General features: G+C 38.1%; 1 protein-coding gene across 1 annotated transcript; it reads left to right on the forward strand.

Annotated features, from left to right (window-relative positions):
• Nucleotides 1-11,392: 11,392 nt before the first annotated feature.
• On the forward strand, nt 11,393-14,841 carry LOC149219695 (uncharacterized). Its single transcript, XM_089386889.1, has 2 exons — nt 11,393-14,270; nt 14,345-14,841. Exons 1-2 carry the CDS (start codon nt 11,606-11,608, stop codon nt 14,776-14,778), a joined length of 3,099 nt encoding a protein of 1,032 aa, XP_089243015.1. The 5' UTR covers nt 11,393-11,605; the 3' UTR covers nt 14,779-14,841.
• The last annotated feature ends 4,445 nt before the right edge of the window (nt 14,842-19,286 follow it).

Consider the following 19,286-nt stretch of genomic DNA (forward strand, 5'->3'; position numbering starts at 1 on the left):
GTCCCTTGATCGTCAGATCTTGCAAATGGCTCAACGTCAACCCCTTTATTCGCATTTCGCAAGATGTACCCGGGTACCTTGGCACTCATTGACATCAATGGTGAGTTGCCTCGCATTGGTTAATGGCATGCATCAATGGCCGGTAATCCAATGATTTCTTTTCATGCTCGACATCAACACATTCTTTTGCATGATTAGAATTGTACCAAGAAGTTTAGTAGCAGATGAAGACTATACACTTTTTCACGACTCCCTCAGCAGTTACAGCAGCATGAATTCTTATCTATGAGAGTACCACAGTTCCACTTTCAGCGTTTATCTTTTCCATGATTCAGTATCACCAGTTCAGATTCCTTCATTTCCCAGGATCCAGTTACAACAACATCAGTCACATTTTCCTGATCCAGCAGCAGCAGTAGCTACATTCCTATTGCATAGTTCATCATTCTTGGGTAAGTAGAGGTATGTTGTTTTCTAATCTTTAATCATGCAATTCCTTATATGCTAACTTGAATATTTTGGAAACTTCCCTCACCATGCTGCATTTCCTTTCATGAGCCATGTCAAGTTGCATGAGGACATGCAACCAATTCAGTTGGGGGGGGGGGGGGGGGGGAGAACTATATTCACTACATATTCACTACCATGATTCCATTTCTTCACCACTATCACTCCATTTTTCTCATTTACCATTCACCAACATTTATTTTCCAATGATACTTTGTTGCACTTTGCTTCATACACAATATTGGCATGCTTCATTAATATTACAAAAAGGGCTTTCTTATGCACATTATGATTTCCAGTGAGTGTTTACATTATTATTGAAGAAAAGAGAACAGAAAACGAAATGAACGTTGTTAACACAAGAACCAACATTCTTTGTATTCATGGTTGTCACACAAGAACCAACCATAAGAAAATGTAAGTTGTTACTCATGTCTTTCACATATCCTGGAAACATTCATTATTAAAAGACATCATCATGTAAAGCCAAAGTTCAAGATGCCAAATTTTCTTAAAGAGACCCATGCATGGTTGCATGAGGACATGCAACAAGTTCAGTTGGGGAGGATGTTGGGACTCAGAAATGTCATATTTTCATCCACCTTTTTCTTCACTATTCCTTACATTTCATCATCCCATTAACCTTTTATCATATCATTTTCATAAATACATTTGGGTTTCACCTTCTTATTTTCCATTTTATTCATTTTTGTATTACAAGTGAATTTATGATTAAATATTAGAAAATATACATATTTTTATATATATCTCAAGAATATGTGAGTTTTGTGATGTGTAGGAAATATGTGAAGAATTAATTCCAAGAGACTTATCCATATCTCCTCCACCATATTAAGGAGATAATTATGCAAGCCTATTCCTAAGGAGAAAATCATGGAGGATTTGGTTAGCATATCTTATCCAAGATATGTGAGAGATTTGTGGAGGATTCAAAGGGATCATATTTTGTATTAATGGGAAAGTAGTTGAAAATGCTTGAGAGATTTGTGTAGGATTCAAAGGGATCATATCTTGTAATAATGGGAAATTAGTTGAGAGTGCTTGAGAGAATATTGGATATGTAATTATGAGATGGTTATCTTCCTCATGTATATAAGAGAGTGCTCTCTCTTCATTTGAATAATGAATAATGAATAATGGAAAGGAATCCTTAGTTTTTCATCTTTTATTATTATGCTTTCATGATTTGTAATTTGATTCTTGTAATATAATTTGAGATAGTTTTATTATTGTAAGCTCACATATGTTGTTTTTCATTCAATTCTTCACATGTTGTATTGCTTTTCCTTTATGCAATTTCCTGCTTTCGTAGTTAATGTTTCAATGCCTTCTTAGATTAATTTGATTCCAGTAATCTAGATTAAATTAGTTCCACTTCAGTCCTGCATATATAGTGCATGTGCCTCGTAAGTCTACAAACCTCGGATTGATAAATTAAATAGTTTGGCAAGTACTACAACAGAATTAAAACGGTAATATTTTCACCCAACAGGTCTATTATGAGCATATCATTCCATGAGCTAGGTAGTGATAGAATAGATGTTTTAAGACTGATTTTACCTTTCCATGAATGATCTTCATTCGAAGGAGTACTATCTCAGCATGATAAGGAGATGCTCAAGCAGATAGAAATGATAAATCATAAAGAAACACTTGCAAAGAAGAAGAACAAAAAAAGAACAATCATGAAGACATGAAGCAGATCATGGACCAAGACAGAAATAAGACATTGCATGATGAATCAGAGGATTCTAATAGTGATCAAGGACCCTTTAGAGGGTGAAGATAAGCAACAAAGCAGATCTTCTATGAAGATGAAGCATAGATCAGATTTATCATCAACAATGCAAGATGAAGCAGCAAGGAAGACAACTTGGAATTTCCATCTCATCATGAATTCCATGTCATCATGGTCAAGTTGTAACATGTAAAAATCTCATCATAATGGTCAATATGTGTCCATGTGTCTTGCCATATCATGCGGAATGTAATGATGTATTCTCAAGAAAGGACAAAATGTAATGTGTGGAAGGCCAAGAGTCATATGTGGAACATGAAGAGTTTGTTGAATTTCCACGATCTTTGGTCTAGGATAGAATCTTAGAATCTCTGACGCTACCAAACCAAGAATCTCAATAGAACTACTTTGCACAGCAGAACAATATAAATAAGTAAATCGGATATGCACAATTATAGACAACTTTTTACAAAATATTGTACAAATATGTAAAACCCAATCTTCTTTATATTAAACCAATTTGAATAGTACAATAGTTTATAAAATACAAGATACAATGACAATCTCACTGCAGCCTCTATGTCGTATCTTGTCCTATCGATCCTTCGCTTATGTTATGCTCTCTAGTTTCCCCTTAGTCTATTAAAGGACAACACATAGAGTCTCTAGGAGGGCTTCCACCTATCATTGTTGCAAGTCGCTTCTGCTACAGTGAACATGAGCTGATCCAATCTTCTCTCTAGGCTGCCCAATGCCTAAGCTCCAATCTCCCTTCTAGTAGCCTCTTTCATCCATCAAAGAGCTACACATAGGCTCAACAACTTCACTCAAACTTCAGTGGTCAAAATCTCTTTATGACTGCTAGTCACGTGCTACTTTGGGTAGCCAACACATTGCCCTCCACCAGTCCAATGGTATCCAAACCAATCACTGCAAGATCTTCTCCTAGTTGAGGTCTCCAACTGCCCAAGTCAACCTCAACACATGGAACTCATAGGATGCAACTCAAAGTGATCCAAAACTGATCCTTCACTATAGAATTTTCCCAATGGTTAGGGCATCTAACCATCAAGTTTTCCCCTCCTCTTTGGATTCCATAGGTTACCCAAACTATCCACACTTGGATAGTCTATCCACCTAGCAACAACTTCAACATAAACACAACATACATACCTCCTTTGATTGGTGCCATATTGTTGTAAATTAGGCACCTGGTTAGGGCATGATAACATACCTTATTAGCCCACCCAAAACAATTCCAAACAAATTTAATTTATTGTGGCCTCCCTTCAACTTCTTCTTGGACGTGACTGCTCCCTAAAATAGGGCCTTGGCCCCTCTCTAATGCTACCCAAATAGACCTGCGGTCACCTGTAGGCTACAACCACCATTAGGGCACCTTAAATGGGAGAAGAACCAGCCCTAAGGACACTCCAAATCAGCCCAGATTTCATCTAGGAGTTGCGGCTTCCCTTTTTCTCTACTCATACCTGCATAGGAGACAAATTCTAACCCAAAATAGTCTAATTTACCTCCATGTCTTGTCCTTCAATCTCTACGGCTTCTTCAGAAGTTAGGTTACTATGTAATGTTGCATATTGGGTGATCTAAAATGATGTTTAATCACCTCATATTTATATCCAATATTTATATGTATCATACTAAGTTGGATTGGTATATGCAAATGGATAGGGATATCACATTCATATATGAGTTAATATGTCATGACATTATGTCATACTAATCTAGACTGACTGTGCAGATGTGATTATTATGTATGAATGATAATTTTTTATAAGTTTACGATGTGAACATGTTAACTAGTGACTCTTATGGATATCATGACCTTATTTATGTTTGAGTTGATATGTCATGAATTTATATCATGGCTAATATGGATTGATTGTGCAGACAAGATAGCCTCCCCTAAGATACATTAAGGTATGAGTTTTCTTATGTTGTCTCCTTTGTGCTTGAATGTTTGATTATGCCGTCTATTTGGTGTTTGAGTGTTTGGTGTCTATTATGTCATCAAGTTGATTTATTTAACATGGTATGTTTGCAAGTTGGTTGAATGTTTGATGAATCTTATAATATGAGTATGTGTTCAAATGATTTTGTTTTAAGATGGTTTTACTCACACATATGTGTTGAGATAGTTGACATGTACTTGAGTGTAATAGGTGACAGTTGTAGCATTATGTCTAATGACTATGAGTTGACTATGGATTATGACATGATTGTTAGTCTTCAGGTAAATGTTGATTTCAAATTGATAGATATGATTGTCATGATCTTTGGAACGTGAGACTGACATGTGTGAGCAGTTGTAGGGAAACATGTTTGGTATTAGCTAGACAAGGTAATAGTTGATGTGTTTATATTACTAATAGTTAGGTGATGTGACAATGCACAATAAGACTCAATTTCAACAAGGAAAAGGTAAAAGAAAGGAATTGAGTGAAAATTACTTTGGCTATGTTTGGAAACGCAATTCCAAACGAATGAGTACTTTGCATACAGGAAGTCTTCTTAACCTTGAATTTGTCTGACATTATGAGGATATGTGTTATATTCATAAATATGTACTTGATAGGTATAACAGATGGTTCTAGTTATGGCTAGATTCGTCAAAGGATTGGAGTCCCTTGAGAGATGGCATGGATGTGTTCAATTGCAAGCAACATGCTTGGCACACCAAGGTAAGGTAACTGGTGTATTGTTATGTTTATTTATTCACTGATAGTTATGTGTTTATGGAAATATGATGCAGGTGATTGCATGGAAAAGAGACTCCCATGAAATTCTGAAAAAGGCTCAGGTTGAGCTTTCCTTTGGAAGCATTGGGAACCATCAAGATTGAGTCATGGTGTATGTTGAGAGTCTTCTGATTTCAATTCTTTGTGCTTTGTTTGCACTTGAATTGCAACTTTGTTTATGTCTAGTGTATGGCCATACCACTTTGTTCGCGGTGTTGTATTGTTATTGGTTTTCATGGTATTCTTCTTGTTTGCATTTTTTCTTGCCTTTTGTGTTTTGAGAGTCTTGGGAATTGGTTGGGGAAGGAGAAATTTAATGGATCTCAGGGAGAGATGAATGAAACCTAACAGGTAATGTAAGACCCGAATGAATCTCAGTGCATGAGTAAGGGAAGTTGAAGGTAAGAATATGACAATTGATTGGATTGGTTCTATCCATTAGTGTAAATGGACAATGGCAGTATAGTCATGAGAAAGCTAACAGAAAGGGTAAAGTAAATGGATTAGAGGTTTCAGATGTCTTGGCTATGTTGGGAATCATTTTTCTCAATGTTGTGAAAATTGTGAACAGATAAAGGGAATTCTCAAAACCTTATGCTATCTGGTAATTATGTTCTGATTATGATTATGTTAATGTTTATATGTATACATGTATGTATGTATGTCATTTATGACAAGGTTTTCATGGATCATGATTGTTTAATGCTAATATATATATGTGTGTGTGTGTGTGTCATTTTCTAATGGGATCATGATTGTTTTGTGCTAATGTTTATATATATGTATGTATCTATGTCATTGTTTGATAGGGTTGTCAGGGATCATTCTTATGGAGGATTTGACAGGGTTGTTAGGGATCATTCTTGTGGAGGAATGATTTCTTATGAAGGTGAATGGCATGAAGAGGTTCCTGGCTATGAGGAATCAAGTGGGAAGAGTAGTCATGACAAATATATGAGGTCGTGGATATGAGTTGATATTATGTGATTATATTATGTCTATGTTATGGACAAGCTATACCAAGGGATACATCAACGAAATGAAAGCAATGTGGTCTGCGGGATGCTGGGATAAGCATGGATGGCAGAGAGACACTTAAATCAAGGTTGCTTGGTAGAGACATTGTGATTTTGGATATGTCATACTATTGTCGTGCATATGTTGCATATGTTGTACATGTTGCATCTGTGATGTTGTGCACATGCGGTGTGTTGTATATATTGTGTGTGTACATGTTGTTTATGCAATGATATCTACAGGGTGGTACAAATAGTGCTGTGTGAATATTTCATATGTAGTGGTGGGTATAGATGGTGCTATGTACATGTTGGATACACGGTGTTGTGTACATATTGTACTGTGTGCATGATGGATATGTGGTGTTGTGCGCATGTTGGATATGTAGTGTTGTGTACATAGGGTGTTATGTACATGTTGTATATGTAGTGCTATGTACATATGGTGTTGTGTGCATGTTGTACGTGTGGTGCTATGTACATATGGTGTTGTGTAGATGTCGTGCATATGGTGTTGTGTACATGTGGTGTCGTGTACATGTCGTGCATGTGGTGTTGTGTACATCTGGCGTTGTGTACACGTTGTTCAAGTGGCACGATGTACATGTGGTGTTGTGTAGATGGTGCGGTGTACATGTGATGTTGTGTACACATTGTACAAGTGGTGTTGTGTATAGGTGGTACTGTGTACACTTTGTACATGTGGTATTGGTGTACATGTGGTATTATGTGCATGTCGTACATGTTGTGTTGTCTACATGCGGAACTATGTATGTGCATTGTATAGTCGTGGTATTGTGACGTGTGTATTCATTGTGTTGTACTCTATGTACGTATATGTATTGTGTTGTACATTGGGTGTAGGTGTATGTATTGTGTGGTGGTGTACACCGGATGTAGGCTTATGTATTGTGTTGTGTTGTACACTAGGTGTAGGTGTATGTGTTGTATGTCAAGTGTAGGTGCATGTATTCTATGGTGTTGTATGTCGTGTGTGGTTGTATGTGTGTGATGCACACTATGTGTATGTGCACATGGTTGAGGAGAAGGCATTGGGTGTTTTTCAGGTGTGGAAACCGATCCAGAGAGTGTATAGAATAAGGACCAAGGTAGAAGCTAAGGATTGAATATAGGATAAGTATCAATATTTTATTTCAGTTTTATTATGCATGTGATCTATGATTCTGGTTTATGATGGTTACATGTGATTTATGATTTTGATATATGATGGTTGTGTTTTGAGCTAAGCTGATGTGATATGTTTATACATTATGATTTGGTCAAAGATGCTAGATTGACTTGTTGTGACAAGAAGCGAACATAATTGCAAGTATACCTTATTGACGGGTCACCAATGAGGTATGATTTGAAGTTATTTCAATTTATTTTGAATCTAATGGAAATTACATGCTTGGTACAGGAAAGCATGAAATGCCTGGTTGGGTGGTTGAAACTGGCTATAAGAATTAGCAACAACAGTGAAAGAAGTTGGAACAGACAACAATATGTTGGTAAAACACTTCAGGAGCAGGGCCATTGTGGGAAACTAGTACCCAATAATGTCCATTGATTTCCATGAGCATGCTATGACCGGTATGATGGTTTTAAGGTAGGGATATGCCTTGGTTTTTTTATCTTTTGATGCGACGAAGCCTTGCCAAGGGATGGATTGCTTGGGATTGGGTGCCAGCGGAACTTGGAAGGTGTGTGAATGCACAGAAGGGGGTGACCAGATTTCCCGAGGGATTGTGTAGCAGAGAATGGAAGGTTGGGGATGGATTTGTTTTGCTCATTAGCATTTCTAGATAGAATCGAATGCACATTGGGAGTGTTCCCTGGAACAATGAACCGATAACTATTCACTGAGAGGAGAAGTGGTGCTAGATTGTAGTGCTAGACATTGGATGCAGATTTGACCTTGCAGTGGATTCTGGACTTCCTGGGAATGAGGTGAATCCTGGTATTACTTTGAGGGTGGAGGTGTGAGCCTCTGAATTCCCTTATTGCAGATGCAGACCATAGAAAATTTTAGGGGCTAATATTCGCAGGTGGGCTAATTTTCCATGATTTTTCCAAAAAAAAGATTTGCCAATTTCCATTTTTTATAAAAATGATTCGCCCAAATTTTACAACATAGTATTAATTTACCTTAAAAATCTCCAAAATTAGATAGAGAGTATATATAAAATCATTATAAATTTGAATAATTTTACAAATGCATCAATAAACATTTTATACTTTTCATATTAGGGACTAGTGAGATTCGCCATAATTTTAAGATTCAAGATAATTTTCCATCCTTAAAAATTTCCCTGATGCAGACATCGTATCCTTTTATTTACTGGTTGAGCAAATCAGCATATGTGTATATGTGTGTATTATTGTAAACACTGTATCGAGATGGATTTATAAAGCTCCATAAACAATATGATTATTTGTTGGGTGAAGCAAATGTGTTTGTGTGTATATGTGGTTAATATTGTAAAATTATAATGTGTTTGTGTGTATATGTGGTTAATATTGTAAAATTATAATGTGTTTGTGTGTATATGTGGTTGGCATGTTTTAGCAGATGGTCATTGTAAATACTGCCACGATCAATGCTATAAAGCTCCATGGGTATATGTTTTGTTTTCAATAGTCTTTTTGGTTATAGGTGTCATTGAACACCGAGGACGGTGTTCCCCTAAGTGGGAGGGTTCTGTAACAGCACTAGTTAAAAAATCATGTAAAAATATATAAGACCACAGTCATGGGACACGTATTCCAAGTTGAATGGTGGGTAAAACATCCTAGTGGGTGTTAATTTCAGTTATTATGGCTAAGTAAATTGGTAAAGGCAATGTAAAATGATTTGGAAAGGCATGAGGCATTTATTGACATTTTATTTATGAAAATAATGGAAATTAGGAGGAAAGGAAGGTGAAAGGTCACAGGTTGCATGTGAGGAGGAAAATGAATGAAAATAAGGGAAATTAAAGAAAATAAAGGCCTCATTGATAAAAAAGGCTTATGAGGATCGGTTGGCAAGCTTTTGACAGGTTTTGGTGGAGCTCTCTTCTATTCTCTCTCTCTCTCTCTCTCTCATACTCTTGGACACACAGAGTTTTCTTGGAGCACTCTTAGAGGAGTGTGGCATACTTGGATTTTTGGAGCAAGAAGGCAAAGGAAGAGCAAGAAATCGCAAGAGGATATCAAGATCAGAAGCTACAACGGGTTTTTCTTGCAGGTACCGAGTTTCATGTATGTTTTCCTCACTAGTTTCGGCATGCATGGCACATGCATGTGGTTTCTTGGTCATGATATGTCATTGGCATGGAGGATTGTCTGGATTGATAGTGGATTTGCCTAACCTTTCCATTTCCTGGATAGCCATGGTGTTGTGGGTTTATTTCTTTATTTTTCTGGTTGATTCTCATGTTTCCTTTAGCTTGGGTTGAGTTATTAGTTCCTAGATCCTTGGTTGGAAAAACGATCTGGAAGCCTTGTAATGCCTTGGGTTGAGTTATTAGTCCTGGAGCCTTGGTTGGAAAAACGCTCTAGAAGCCCTGTAACAACTTGGGTTGAGTTACTAGTCTTGGAAACCTTAGTTGGACAAATGCTCCAGAAGCCCTTGGTGGGTTGAGTTACTCGTCCTAGAAGCCCTGGTTGGACAAACGCTCTAGAAGTCCGGAAAAAGTTGTGGGTTGAGTTACTAGTCCTGGAGCCTTGGTCAGACAAATGCTCTGGAACCTGGCAATAGCCATGGGTTTAGTTACTAATTCTGGAATTTGGGTTGGAACAAACGCTCTGCAGCCCTAGAAGGCTTGGGTAGAGATTTGGCTCAACCATGTCTATGGTCGAGTGGAATGTGGTAGTCCCATACCGGGTTGGCTTTTGCATCATTAATATGAGCTTATTTATCCTTGTTATATCATGAGTATTATATTGGTTTATATGTGGGTTATATGGCTATTATTTCCTTAGTATTTCCGTTGTTATTATGCTGGTTATGAATATGTATTATGACAGTGGCTATGTTTCGCTCCCATCATGTTTTTACTTGTATATGAATAAATAATGTATCTATGGCCTAATGGATGAAACTGCAGTTAATGTGTTGAGGCATCAATACTTCTTAGCGATTCTCAGATGAGTATGAGACCCCTATGCTTAGATTTGTTGTTTACACATGTAGATTACATATTTGTGATATGTTTGATGAAATTCCTATCATGGCTAGTAGGGGTCCAGTCAAGGGCTTATTTAAGTAATTGCATTTGTATCAACATTCCCTCGTTAATATTGTGATTACCCATAATATTATAATATGACTTAAAATTCTTAAAATAAAAGTTTTAATATTATAATAATACATCATTTTGAATTCAGATAGATAACCAAAATCACTGAAGTCAATTATACTCAATTAAAAACATCATTATAAATAATAATAAGTAAAATCAACCATAATCGATTAAAATAAACTTTATTAATTTTAGCCAACCAAAATCTCTCATTATTATTGAGAGTTTACCATTGTCAATTAAAAACAACTATTATAGATCAATATTCAACTATTACACTAAATATTTTATTGAACACAACTTAATTTACCATAGTCAAAGTTGTTAATGCCAACTAAAGTGAACCATTATTTATTTATTTTATAGTTTTAATATTAATATTATTTTTAAGATTGATATTATTGTTAGTGTTTTAAATATCATAGTTGAATAATGTTATTCATAGTATCTTATTTTAAATAATAATAATAATATGAATTTGATATATTTAATTATTTAATAATATTTTATGTCTAGAAGAATGAGTAAGTCTAATACGTAATTGGGTGGATTCTGATCATTGCCACTGTAATCTATATAGGTGAATCACATTACTTTTAACACACCATCACCTTAAATACTTAGAAAATGTGATTTTATATTTACATTTACTTTACATTTTTACAAATTTATTTAAATAAACTGTTCATAACTCAATAAATTAATATAAAATTTTAATTTTAATTTTAATAAAACATTTTAATGAAGAAAATCTAACCACTCATCTTTGATATACTTATCATGATACTATTAATTGAATTTTAAATTTATATATAAATTTAACTAATGAAAATACATTAATAAATTTTTATACGTATATAATGTTATTTTGTACCGTACATGCAAGTTCTCATCTCATCCACACGGCATCACGATGCACTGAATATATAAGCTTATTGCATACCACATCACGATGCACTAGATATGCTATTTCAGAACATTCCTAAAATCTCATCATTAAACTAAGTCACTCACTCTTATTTCAGGAGACTCCTAAAATCTCATCATTAAACTAAGACTCAGACTTTGAATGTGAATATGGGATTTCATGAGACTCAGGCTTTGAATGTGAATATGGGATTTCATAAGACTCAGACTTTGAATGTGAATATGGGATTTCATTGGAAAATAAATTGTGTAGTGGAAGTCTGGCAGATTGAATAATGGAAATCGATTGAGTGGAGTGAATTGTGAGAAACCAACTGAATTTGAGTTTCAGGGTTTGCAGTTACAGCGACCATGGGCTATACGGTATTTACCTTATGCTGCTTCTCATCACTAGCGGTAATGGTGTCTTCTCTGGTCTCAGCCAAGCCACCGTCGGAGCATAACACTATGACAGTAGTTGGAGGTGAAGCCACAGATGTGGCGGCTCTGATGGCATTAAAACTCGCAATAACAAACGATCCCTTGCTCTCTCTGCGCAACTGGAATTTTACTTCCAACCATTTCTGCAATTTTACGGGCGTCAAATGTAGCAGCAGCACCGGCGAATGGCGAGTTGTTGGAATCGATCTGTACAACATGAGCCTCAAAGGCTCCATCCCTTTCCAGCTCGGGAATTTATCGTTCCTCCATTCTCTCGATCTCTCTGATAACGGATTCACAGGTCATATCCCAGGGGCTCTGGGACGCTTACGCCGATTGAGGAATCTCGACCTCTCTGTAAATAATTTGACAGGGACCATTCCGCCCGACCTCGGCAACTTAAAGAACCTGCGATTGCTGAACTCTTACGAGAATGCCCACACGGGTTCGATTCCCGGGGTTCTTGGAAACTGTTCTCTGCTTCGAGTGATTGATTTATCTGAAAATAAACTGACGGGCACTATCCCACCAGAAATTGGGAAGCTCACTCGTCTCTGGTTTCTTAATCTTTATCAAAACAGTCTCAGTGGCCCGATCCCGCCTTCTCTTCTTAACTGTACAGAGCTCCTGAAACTGTCGCTGACAAACAACGGGCTTAACGGACCGATTCCGTCAGAAATAGGTTCCAGGCTGACGAAACTAAAGGCGCTGCTTCTGTTCGGGGGAAATTTCCAGGGCCAGATTCCGATGTCGCTGACGAACTGCTCCCATCTCGAGCATCTGGAAATAGGGTCGAGAGATCTCGGTGGAGCTATCCCTCAAGAACTGGGCAAGCTCGTTCAGCTCAGGATCCTCACTCTCGCTGCTAGTGGCTTCATCACAGGGAAAATCTCCATATTTGTGGCACTTTCCAATTGCACCAAATTACAGAAGGTCGATTTGTCCGAGAACCGCCTTACAGGTACTCTGCCTCCGGCCATAGGCCAACTTTCTAGGACTCTAACTTTCCTTAATGTAGAGAAAAACGCCATTAATGGCACCATACCCCAAGCTATTGGCAATCTCTCCATGTTGACAATATTATATATGGGTAGAAATTCCCTGGTCGGTACCATTCCTCATTCAATCACAAATCTCCTTACTCTGCAAGCTCTGGATCTGAACGGCAATAATTTACAGGGCAACATTCCCAGAGAACTCCAACGAATGCACAAAAACCTTGCATATCTGTTTCTCTATAATAACCGGCTTTCTGGATCAATTCCTGACATCGTCGGGACTCTCGAAAATCTCAGTGAGCTCGACTTAGGCACAAACGGATTCCATGGAAGGATACCGCCGGAAATCGGCCAGTGCAAGTTTCTGGACGCCCTCGATCTCTCGCAGAACAATCTTTCCGGCGCCATTCCTCCCGAGGTTGCCAGTCTTCGAAACCTGGAATTTCTTTTCGATCTCTCGGGCAATAATTTGACGGGGCCCGTGCCGCCAGAAATTGGTGGAATGCAGATGGTGCGGAACATAGATCTTTCGAATAACAAGCTATCCGGGCACGTCCCTCCCCAAATGACGCAGTGGGTCGGCGTGGTATACCTCAATCTCTCTTTTAATCGTCTCACAGGCTCTGTTCCGTCATCGATCGGCGACCAGCTCTCGCTGGTTCAGATCATAGATCTGTCTCACAACGAAATAACAGGGCCAGTTCCCGACTCTGTATCCAAACTCGGACTGCTTCAGCTCTTGAATTTCTCCTATAATGATTTATCTGGCCCCGTTCCATGTACGGGCGCGTTCAGAAACCTGAACAATACAGCGTTTATAGGAAATCCTGGACTCTGTGGGAAATGTTTTGGCTTACCAGATTGCTCGCTGAACAAGCCCTCTTCTACCAAGAAGGAGAAGAAGAAGACAATAATAATAGTATCGATTGCTTCCGTAATGGGTATCTGTGGGGTTTTTTGTATTGGGCTTCTATTTTGGATTTTCAAAGAGCAAGCATCCAAGTCCATGTCCAGACCTGTAGACTTGTTCACCCATAGGAAAATCTCATGGGAAGAACTGCGCAGGGCGACAGAAGGTTTCAGTCCCGGGAATCTCCTCGGAGTGGGAAGCTACGGATCGGTTTACAGGGGAACTTTAGCAGGAGGCGAGACCGTTGCCATTAAGGTCTTCGCGGGTCTAGACGGTGAAGGAGCGGAGAAGAGCTTCAACAGAGAATGCAGAACGTTAGGCAAAGTCCGACATCGTAATCTGGTGAAAATCATAACGGCGTGCTCAACTGCGGAAATGAAGGCTTTGGTGCTGGAATTCATGCCCAACGGAAACCTCGACGGCCATCTCCATGGAGCCGAGAGTGGTAAGCTCAGTATGGAGATGCGGTTACGCATTCTGTTGGATGTTGCGCACGGGTTATCGTATCTGCATCACGACAGCTGTCCGCCCATTGTGCACTGTGATGTGAAACCCCAGAACGTGCTATTGGATGAGGACATGACAGCTCATCTCTCTGATTTCGGGTTGGCACGGATGTTCAGCCAATCTGACGTGGCATCTACCTCCACTTCAACGCTGAAAGGATCCATCGGCTATATGGCCCCTGGTAGCAACTCCACTCTTCTTTTTATGCTCGCAACTATTACTATAATATTTCATTAACATTGTTTGTTATTGTAGAGTATGGAGGAGAAGGCACAGTAGGGACGAAAGGGGATGTGTATAGCTATGGAATTCTAATTTTGGAGGTGATAACACAGAAGAAACCCACCGATAAGATGTTTGAAGGCGACCTCACGTTGTCAAAGTGGGTGTCCATTGCATGTAATGATAGCAGCAGTGAAATGTTAATGCAGGGAATTGTTGTAAACACAGATGGAGACAACTCAAGAAATTACTCGATCGTTGAAACTTTAGTGCGAGTGGGTTTATGGTGCACTGTTGACGCTCCGGAGAATCGACCCACCATGCGAGAAGTGGAGGACATAGTGGCAAGGCTTTCGCGCGGCAACTGTAATGGAAATACGGCAGCTCCTCCATCATTACAATCAAATTATATGGCGGCTTCTGCATCATTACAAACAAATTCCTCAGACTCGTCTTTTACGCTGTAATATTGAAAGCGTTTGATTGTGAAAGAGTCCTACAGAAACATTACATTATAACTGCAATTAAACAAAGACATTGCTTGTATTAAATTTATATATTTTTTCAAATAAAGAGAGTTTATAAGATATCACTTTTATTTAAAATTTATTTATCTAAATATCTGTTTTCAGATACAAGTTTTGGAGTCGATAAAATATTTCCTTATTTTAATATAAAATTTTATTATTTTAATAAGCCCCTGAAATATGATTCAAGTGGATCATTCACCGCTTTCTCGCCCCATACTTCATCATATCCGAGAGTGAAGTTCGATACCCGACCACAATCAAATATTTAAGGGCCAGAAAGCCATAATTTTCAATGAGATCCCAGTCAGTGTATTTTCTGACCTCTGTATGGAGCATATGAGTTGACTATCCGAATCTCAGAGTGGCTACCCTTCACATAACCAGATAAAATTATGTTAGCACATGAAAGATAAATCTCAAGTTTAATTTCCCTCGGGTTCCAAAGGACAACCAAGCCACCAGACTTTCCCGACGCACTAGAAGCACATACAAACCAATCTAGAGACATATTAAGCAATGACTCCCATGATGTTTCTTCCGAGACCAGAGTCTCCTGTAACAAAACCACCGATAGACGATGGCTCATAATAAGATCCTTAAGAGAGCGAGTTTTATGGGCAGCTCCTAAGCCCCTAATGTTTAAGGAGATGAGGATCATGAGTGACCCTGAAAAATGGGCATACCCCCTCTAAGGGCCCGAGAACCAGTGCTCGTCAAACTCATGAAATCCCCAACATTGTCCTGTGGATCCAAAGGATACTGAGACTCTGATTCGTCCAGAAATGCCTTCTAAAGGCCCAACGACGATTGTGAGCAGGACAACCTTTTTTTTTGTATTTAGTGGTTTTCTTCTTCTTAGTGGTCACTTTTTGATGGACAGGTGAAGGAGTAATGGTATCAACAAAATCAAAGAATGATTTCTTAATCGTAAGGGGATCCACTGCAACCGACTCTGATTGCGAAATGTCTACCAATTCTTTATCAGGGGACAGAGTTGACTGTACATAGCCCATGAATGGGTCTTTCCCTTTTGAAGGGTGCCCATCTATACCCACAGGCTTGTCACACACCTCCCAATTCCCCTCCCCAGCGAAAGGATTACTTCCACCCAAACCAGAGTCGTCGATGGTGAAGATTTGTAATTATTGTCAACATTTAATTCCACAGAGTCTAGGGCTTCAAGAGGATGCCTACAAGAAGCTAAATGTGTATCCATCTCCCATGAATTTGACACATTTAACATCGAATGAATGTTCTGGAGTTTATTGTCCAGTGACATACTTGTTTCTGGAGGGCCTCCATAGGGGGAATCGACAAGATTCTGGGCACAAAGTTCTCCAACGGCAAACCAATGTATGAGCACCATCTTCTGCTTGACATGCCCTGCTACCAAACCCGCGCACCCCCTTTGGACAAGCTTCAAGTAAATGACCCATAGCATGGCAGATAAGACATCTAAACGACAAACCCCAATAATCAATGCCGAGTTGGAAAGAATAAGGTCCCCAACAAATTTCCAATTCTGCCACTAAGCCTCCATGGAAATCCACCTCCACCAGTTCCCAAGCCATCCTCTTATCTAATTGACCGAAATTGGCTTCGTCCCAAAGTAAAACTTTCCAATGGAGTTAGCTATGGATGCAATAGTGTGTTTATTCCATAATTCGAGTGGCAAGCCTGGGAGCTTGACCCAAATAATATTTCTGCGTGAAATTTCCTTGGTGGGATTAAACCCAGCTTGCCATCTTTGAAGAATAAAAAACCCCCTACCGTGAACCCATGGGCTTGCCACAATCAGTTCAGTCTCTGCTTCACAAAGGAAATGGAAACAAGTCCATCCATTAAACAATACGCTGACCTTAGGTCTGTATTTCAATATTTTCGTCCAGGTCGAATCCACCCACGCCTTAATTTGCTCCCCATTCATCTTGGTAAATTTCCACCTCCCTACCAGTGCCCTCTGTTTCATTCGTTCGACATTGTCCCAGTATGTTTATGAACCTAAGTTCACAATCTTAGTCCCTTCCACCACCTTGAATGCTTTATGTTTCATGTTAACTCCACCCTTCCTGCAAGATGAATCAACCTTCCCTGTGTTTCGACTCCCATGTGCATCAAAGGAAATTTTGAGAGCCACCTTCTCAGCCTTAATAGTGATGTTCATTAGTGTTTCGGGAGATAGATCCACTTGCTCATCCATTGCATGCAATTCACATCATCCATTCAAATGCAGATTGAATAACATGGCTCCATATGGTAGGGAATTTGAATAACATGTCTCTGATTGAATAACATGGCTCCATATGGTAGGGAATTTGAATAACATGTCTCTATATAGTTACTGAGAACCCCACAAATTGTTACGGCTAGGAATCAGAAAGTTGGTATCAAGTATTATATTGATTAATTCATTTATCAATATGATTTAAGTACAAAAAAACAACGTCTCGTCAATCCATTTTCACAATCAAAATGGCTAATTTTCACAATCAAAATGGCTAATTCTCTACATGATTTTTAAATTCTTTTGATGTTTTTATTGATTTTTGAACTCTTTTGATGTTTTTATTGATTTTTTCATTCCGTAGCCTGCGTATAACAATCAATTTAGAATTTATGCTTAGCATCAACAATAATCATAATTATTTGATAATAATTATTGATATTTATTGGTAATTATTATTTAGATTTATTTTATTTTATTTTAGTAATTAAAATTTTCAAATATTTAAAAAAATAATATCTAATATTTTAAAATAATTTTAATTTAAAAACTTAAGAAAACAATAATAATATTCAAATACATACACATAAAAATGAAGTCTATTGGGCCTGGAGTATGCCATAAAACTGTTTCTGCTTGGCTAAGAGCTCGTCTTCCTCGGACGTAAGGAAACAGGTTAACGGCCCAAGACCCAGAGGCATCTGGCAGGAGTGAAAGCCTGCTCCCTTACGGACCACCAGCGGGTTATTTCAGGTGGCGTGGTTTTCCTTGATAACAGTGATGTGTCAACTGACATTCGCGGATAGCAGCCAGAGATGGTTGTCCTCACTGTTGGTTTGACAAACTGAGTTTGATAGGTTTTTCCACCTTTTGAAAAAAAAATAAAAATAAAATAAAATAAAATAAAATGAAGTCTATAATGCATTGTCGGTTCAACATAACTATGATAACTAATAAAATACATATTGTGAATTTACAATAAAAAATATACTATTTTATTATTCTTCTAAAACTATAAACTAGATCTATTAAAAGTTATAACTTGAGCACCATAGGAATTGCCACCATGTCTTTTTGGTCCATCATTTTAGTGACCCTCTCTACCCGCAATTGGACGTTTCGCACTCACAAATACTTTGCGCGCACCCATTGGCATAGGGGATGCATGAATTGCAGTCTGGACTGAAGCTGCTTCTTCAAATTCAACAAATGCGTAAGTGGATCTACCTCCTCTCCTACTCCTAACTTGAACCCCACAAGATATAATTGCCCCAAACTTCTTGAACTCTACCTCAACTTGGGTAGGCGTAATAGAGAACCCACTTTCTTCTAGAGTGCTTTGATCTTTCATAGGGTTAAGATTAGATGGTAAGGCATCTGTCTGTGTCGCTGCATTTTTTTTTAACAATTAAACCCTGAGACTTTTCTGGTGCACCTTGAAGTACAACTGGAGTTTCTTGGGTAGCAGCAGGTTGCCCTTGATTGTGAACTTGTTCAACTGCGGAAACTTTATGGAACTGCCTAGCCGATCTTGTTGCGACTTCCTTCCTCGAAATGTGTACCTCCGCCGCCATTGTTGTGGGTTGCTCAATCACACCAAGCTGAACCTGATATTATATTTCAGAGTTAACAACTGGTTCTGAGACGGGATCAACTTGGGCAGCATATTGTTCTTTAGGATAGCCATTTGTTGGGACCCTTTTTTTTAAACAAATGAAGAAACCATTTTTCAAAATCCAACAGCAAATCAAGAAACCATTTTTCAAATCCAACATCAAATCAAGAAACCGGTTGTGGCACATGCCCAACTTTCTAGGAGCTCTATGACATTATTTGAAAGATTCAACTTAAGTTTCACCATTTGAGTCCCAAAGGTTATTGGAGGTTAGCATGTGGATTTGGTTGTTTTGCTCTGCGCCGTGACTCAGCTTTTGATTTATTCTCTCCAATTGGCAAGGAAAATTTTAAGGATGGAAAATTTTCTTGAAGTTTAAACACATTGGCGAATCTCACTAATTCCTAATATGCAAACTATAAAATGTTTATTGATATATTTGTAAAATTATTCAAATTTATAATGATTTTATATATAGTCTCTATATAATGTTGGCAATTTTTAAGGTAAAATAATTTTGTATTCTAAAATTTGGGCGAATCGTCTTTTATAAAATTGCAAATTGGGGAATCTATTTTGTAGAAAAATCATGGAAAATTAGCCCAC

The sequence above is a fragment of the Pinus tabuliformis genome, chromosome Q (assembly GCF_031772625.1).
Source record: "Pinus tabuliformis cultivar Carrire ecotype Pingquan chromosome Q, CPIR1, whole genome shotgun sequence".
In the NCBI taxonomy this organism is placed as follows: domain Eukaryota; kingdom Viridiplantae; phylum Streptophyta; class Pinopsida; order Pinales; family Pinaceae; genus Pinus; species Pinus tabuliformis.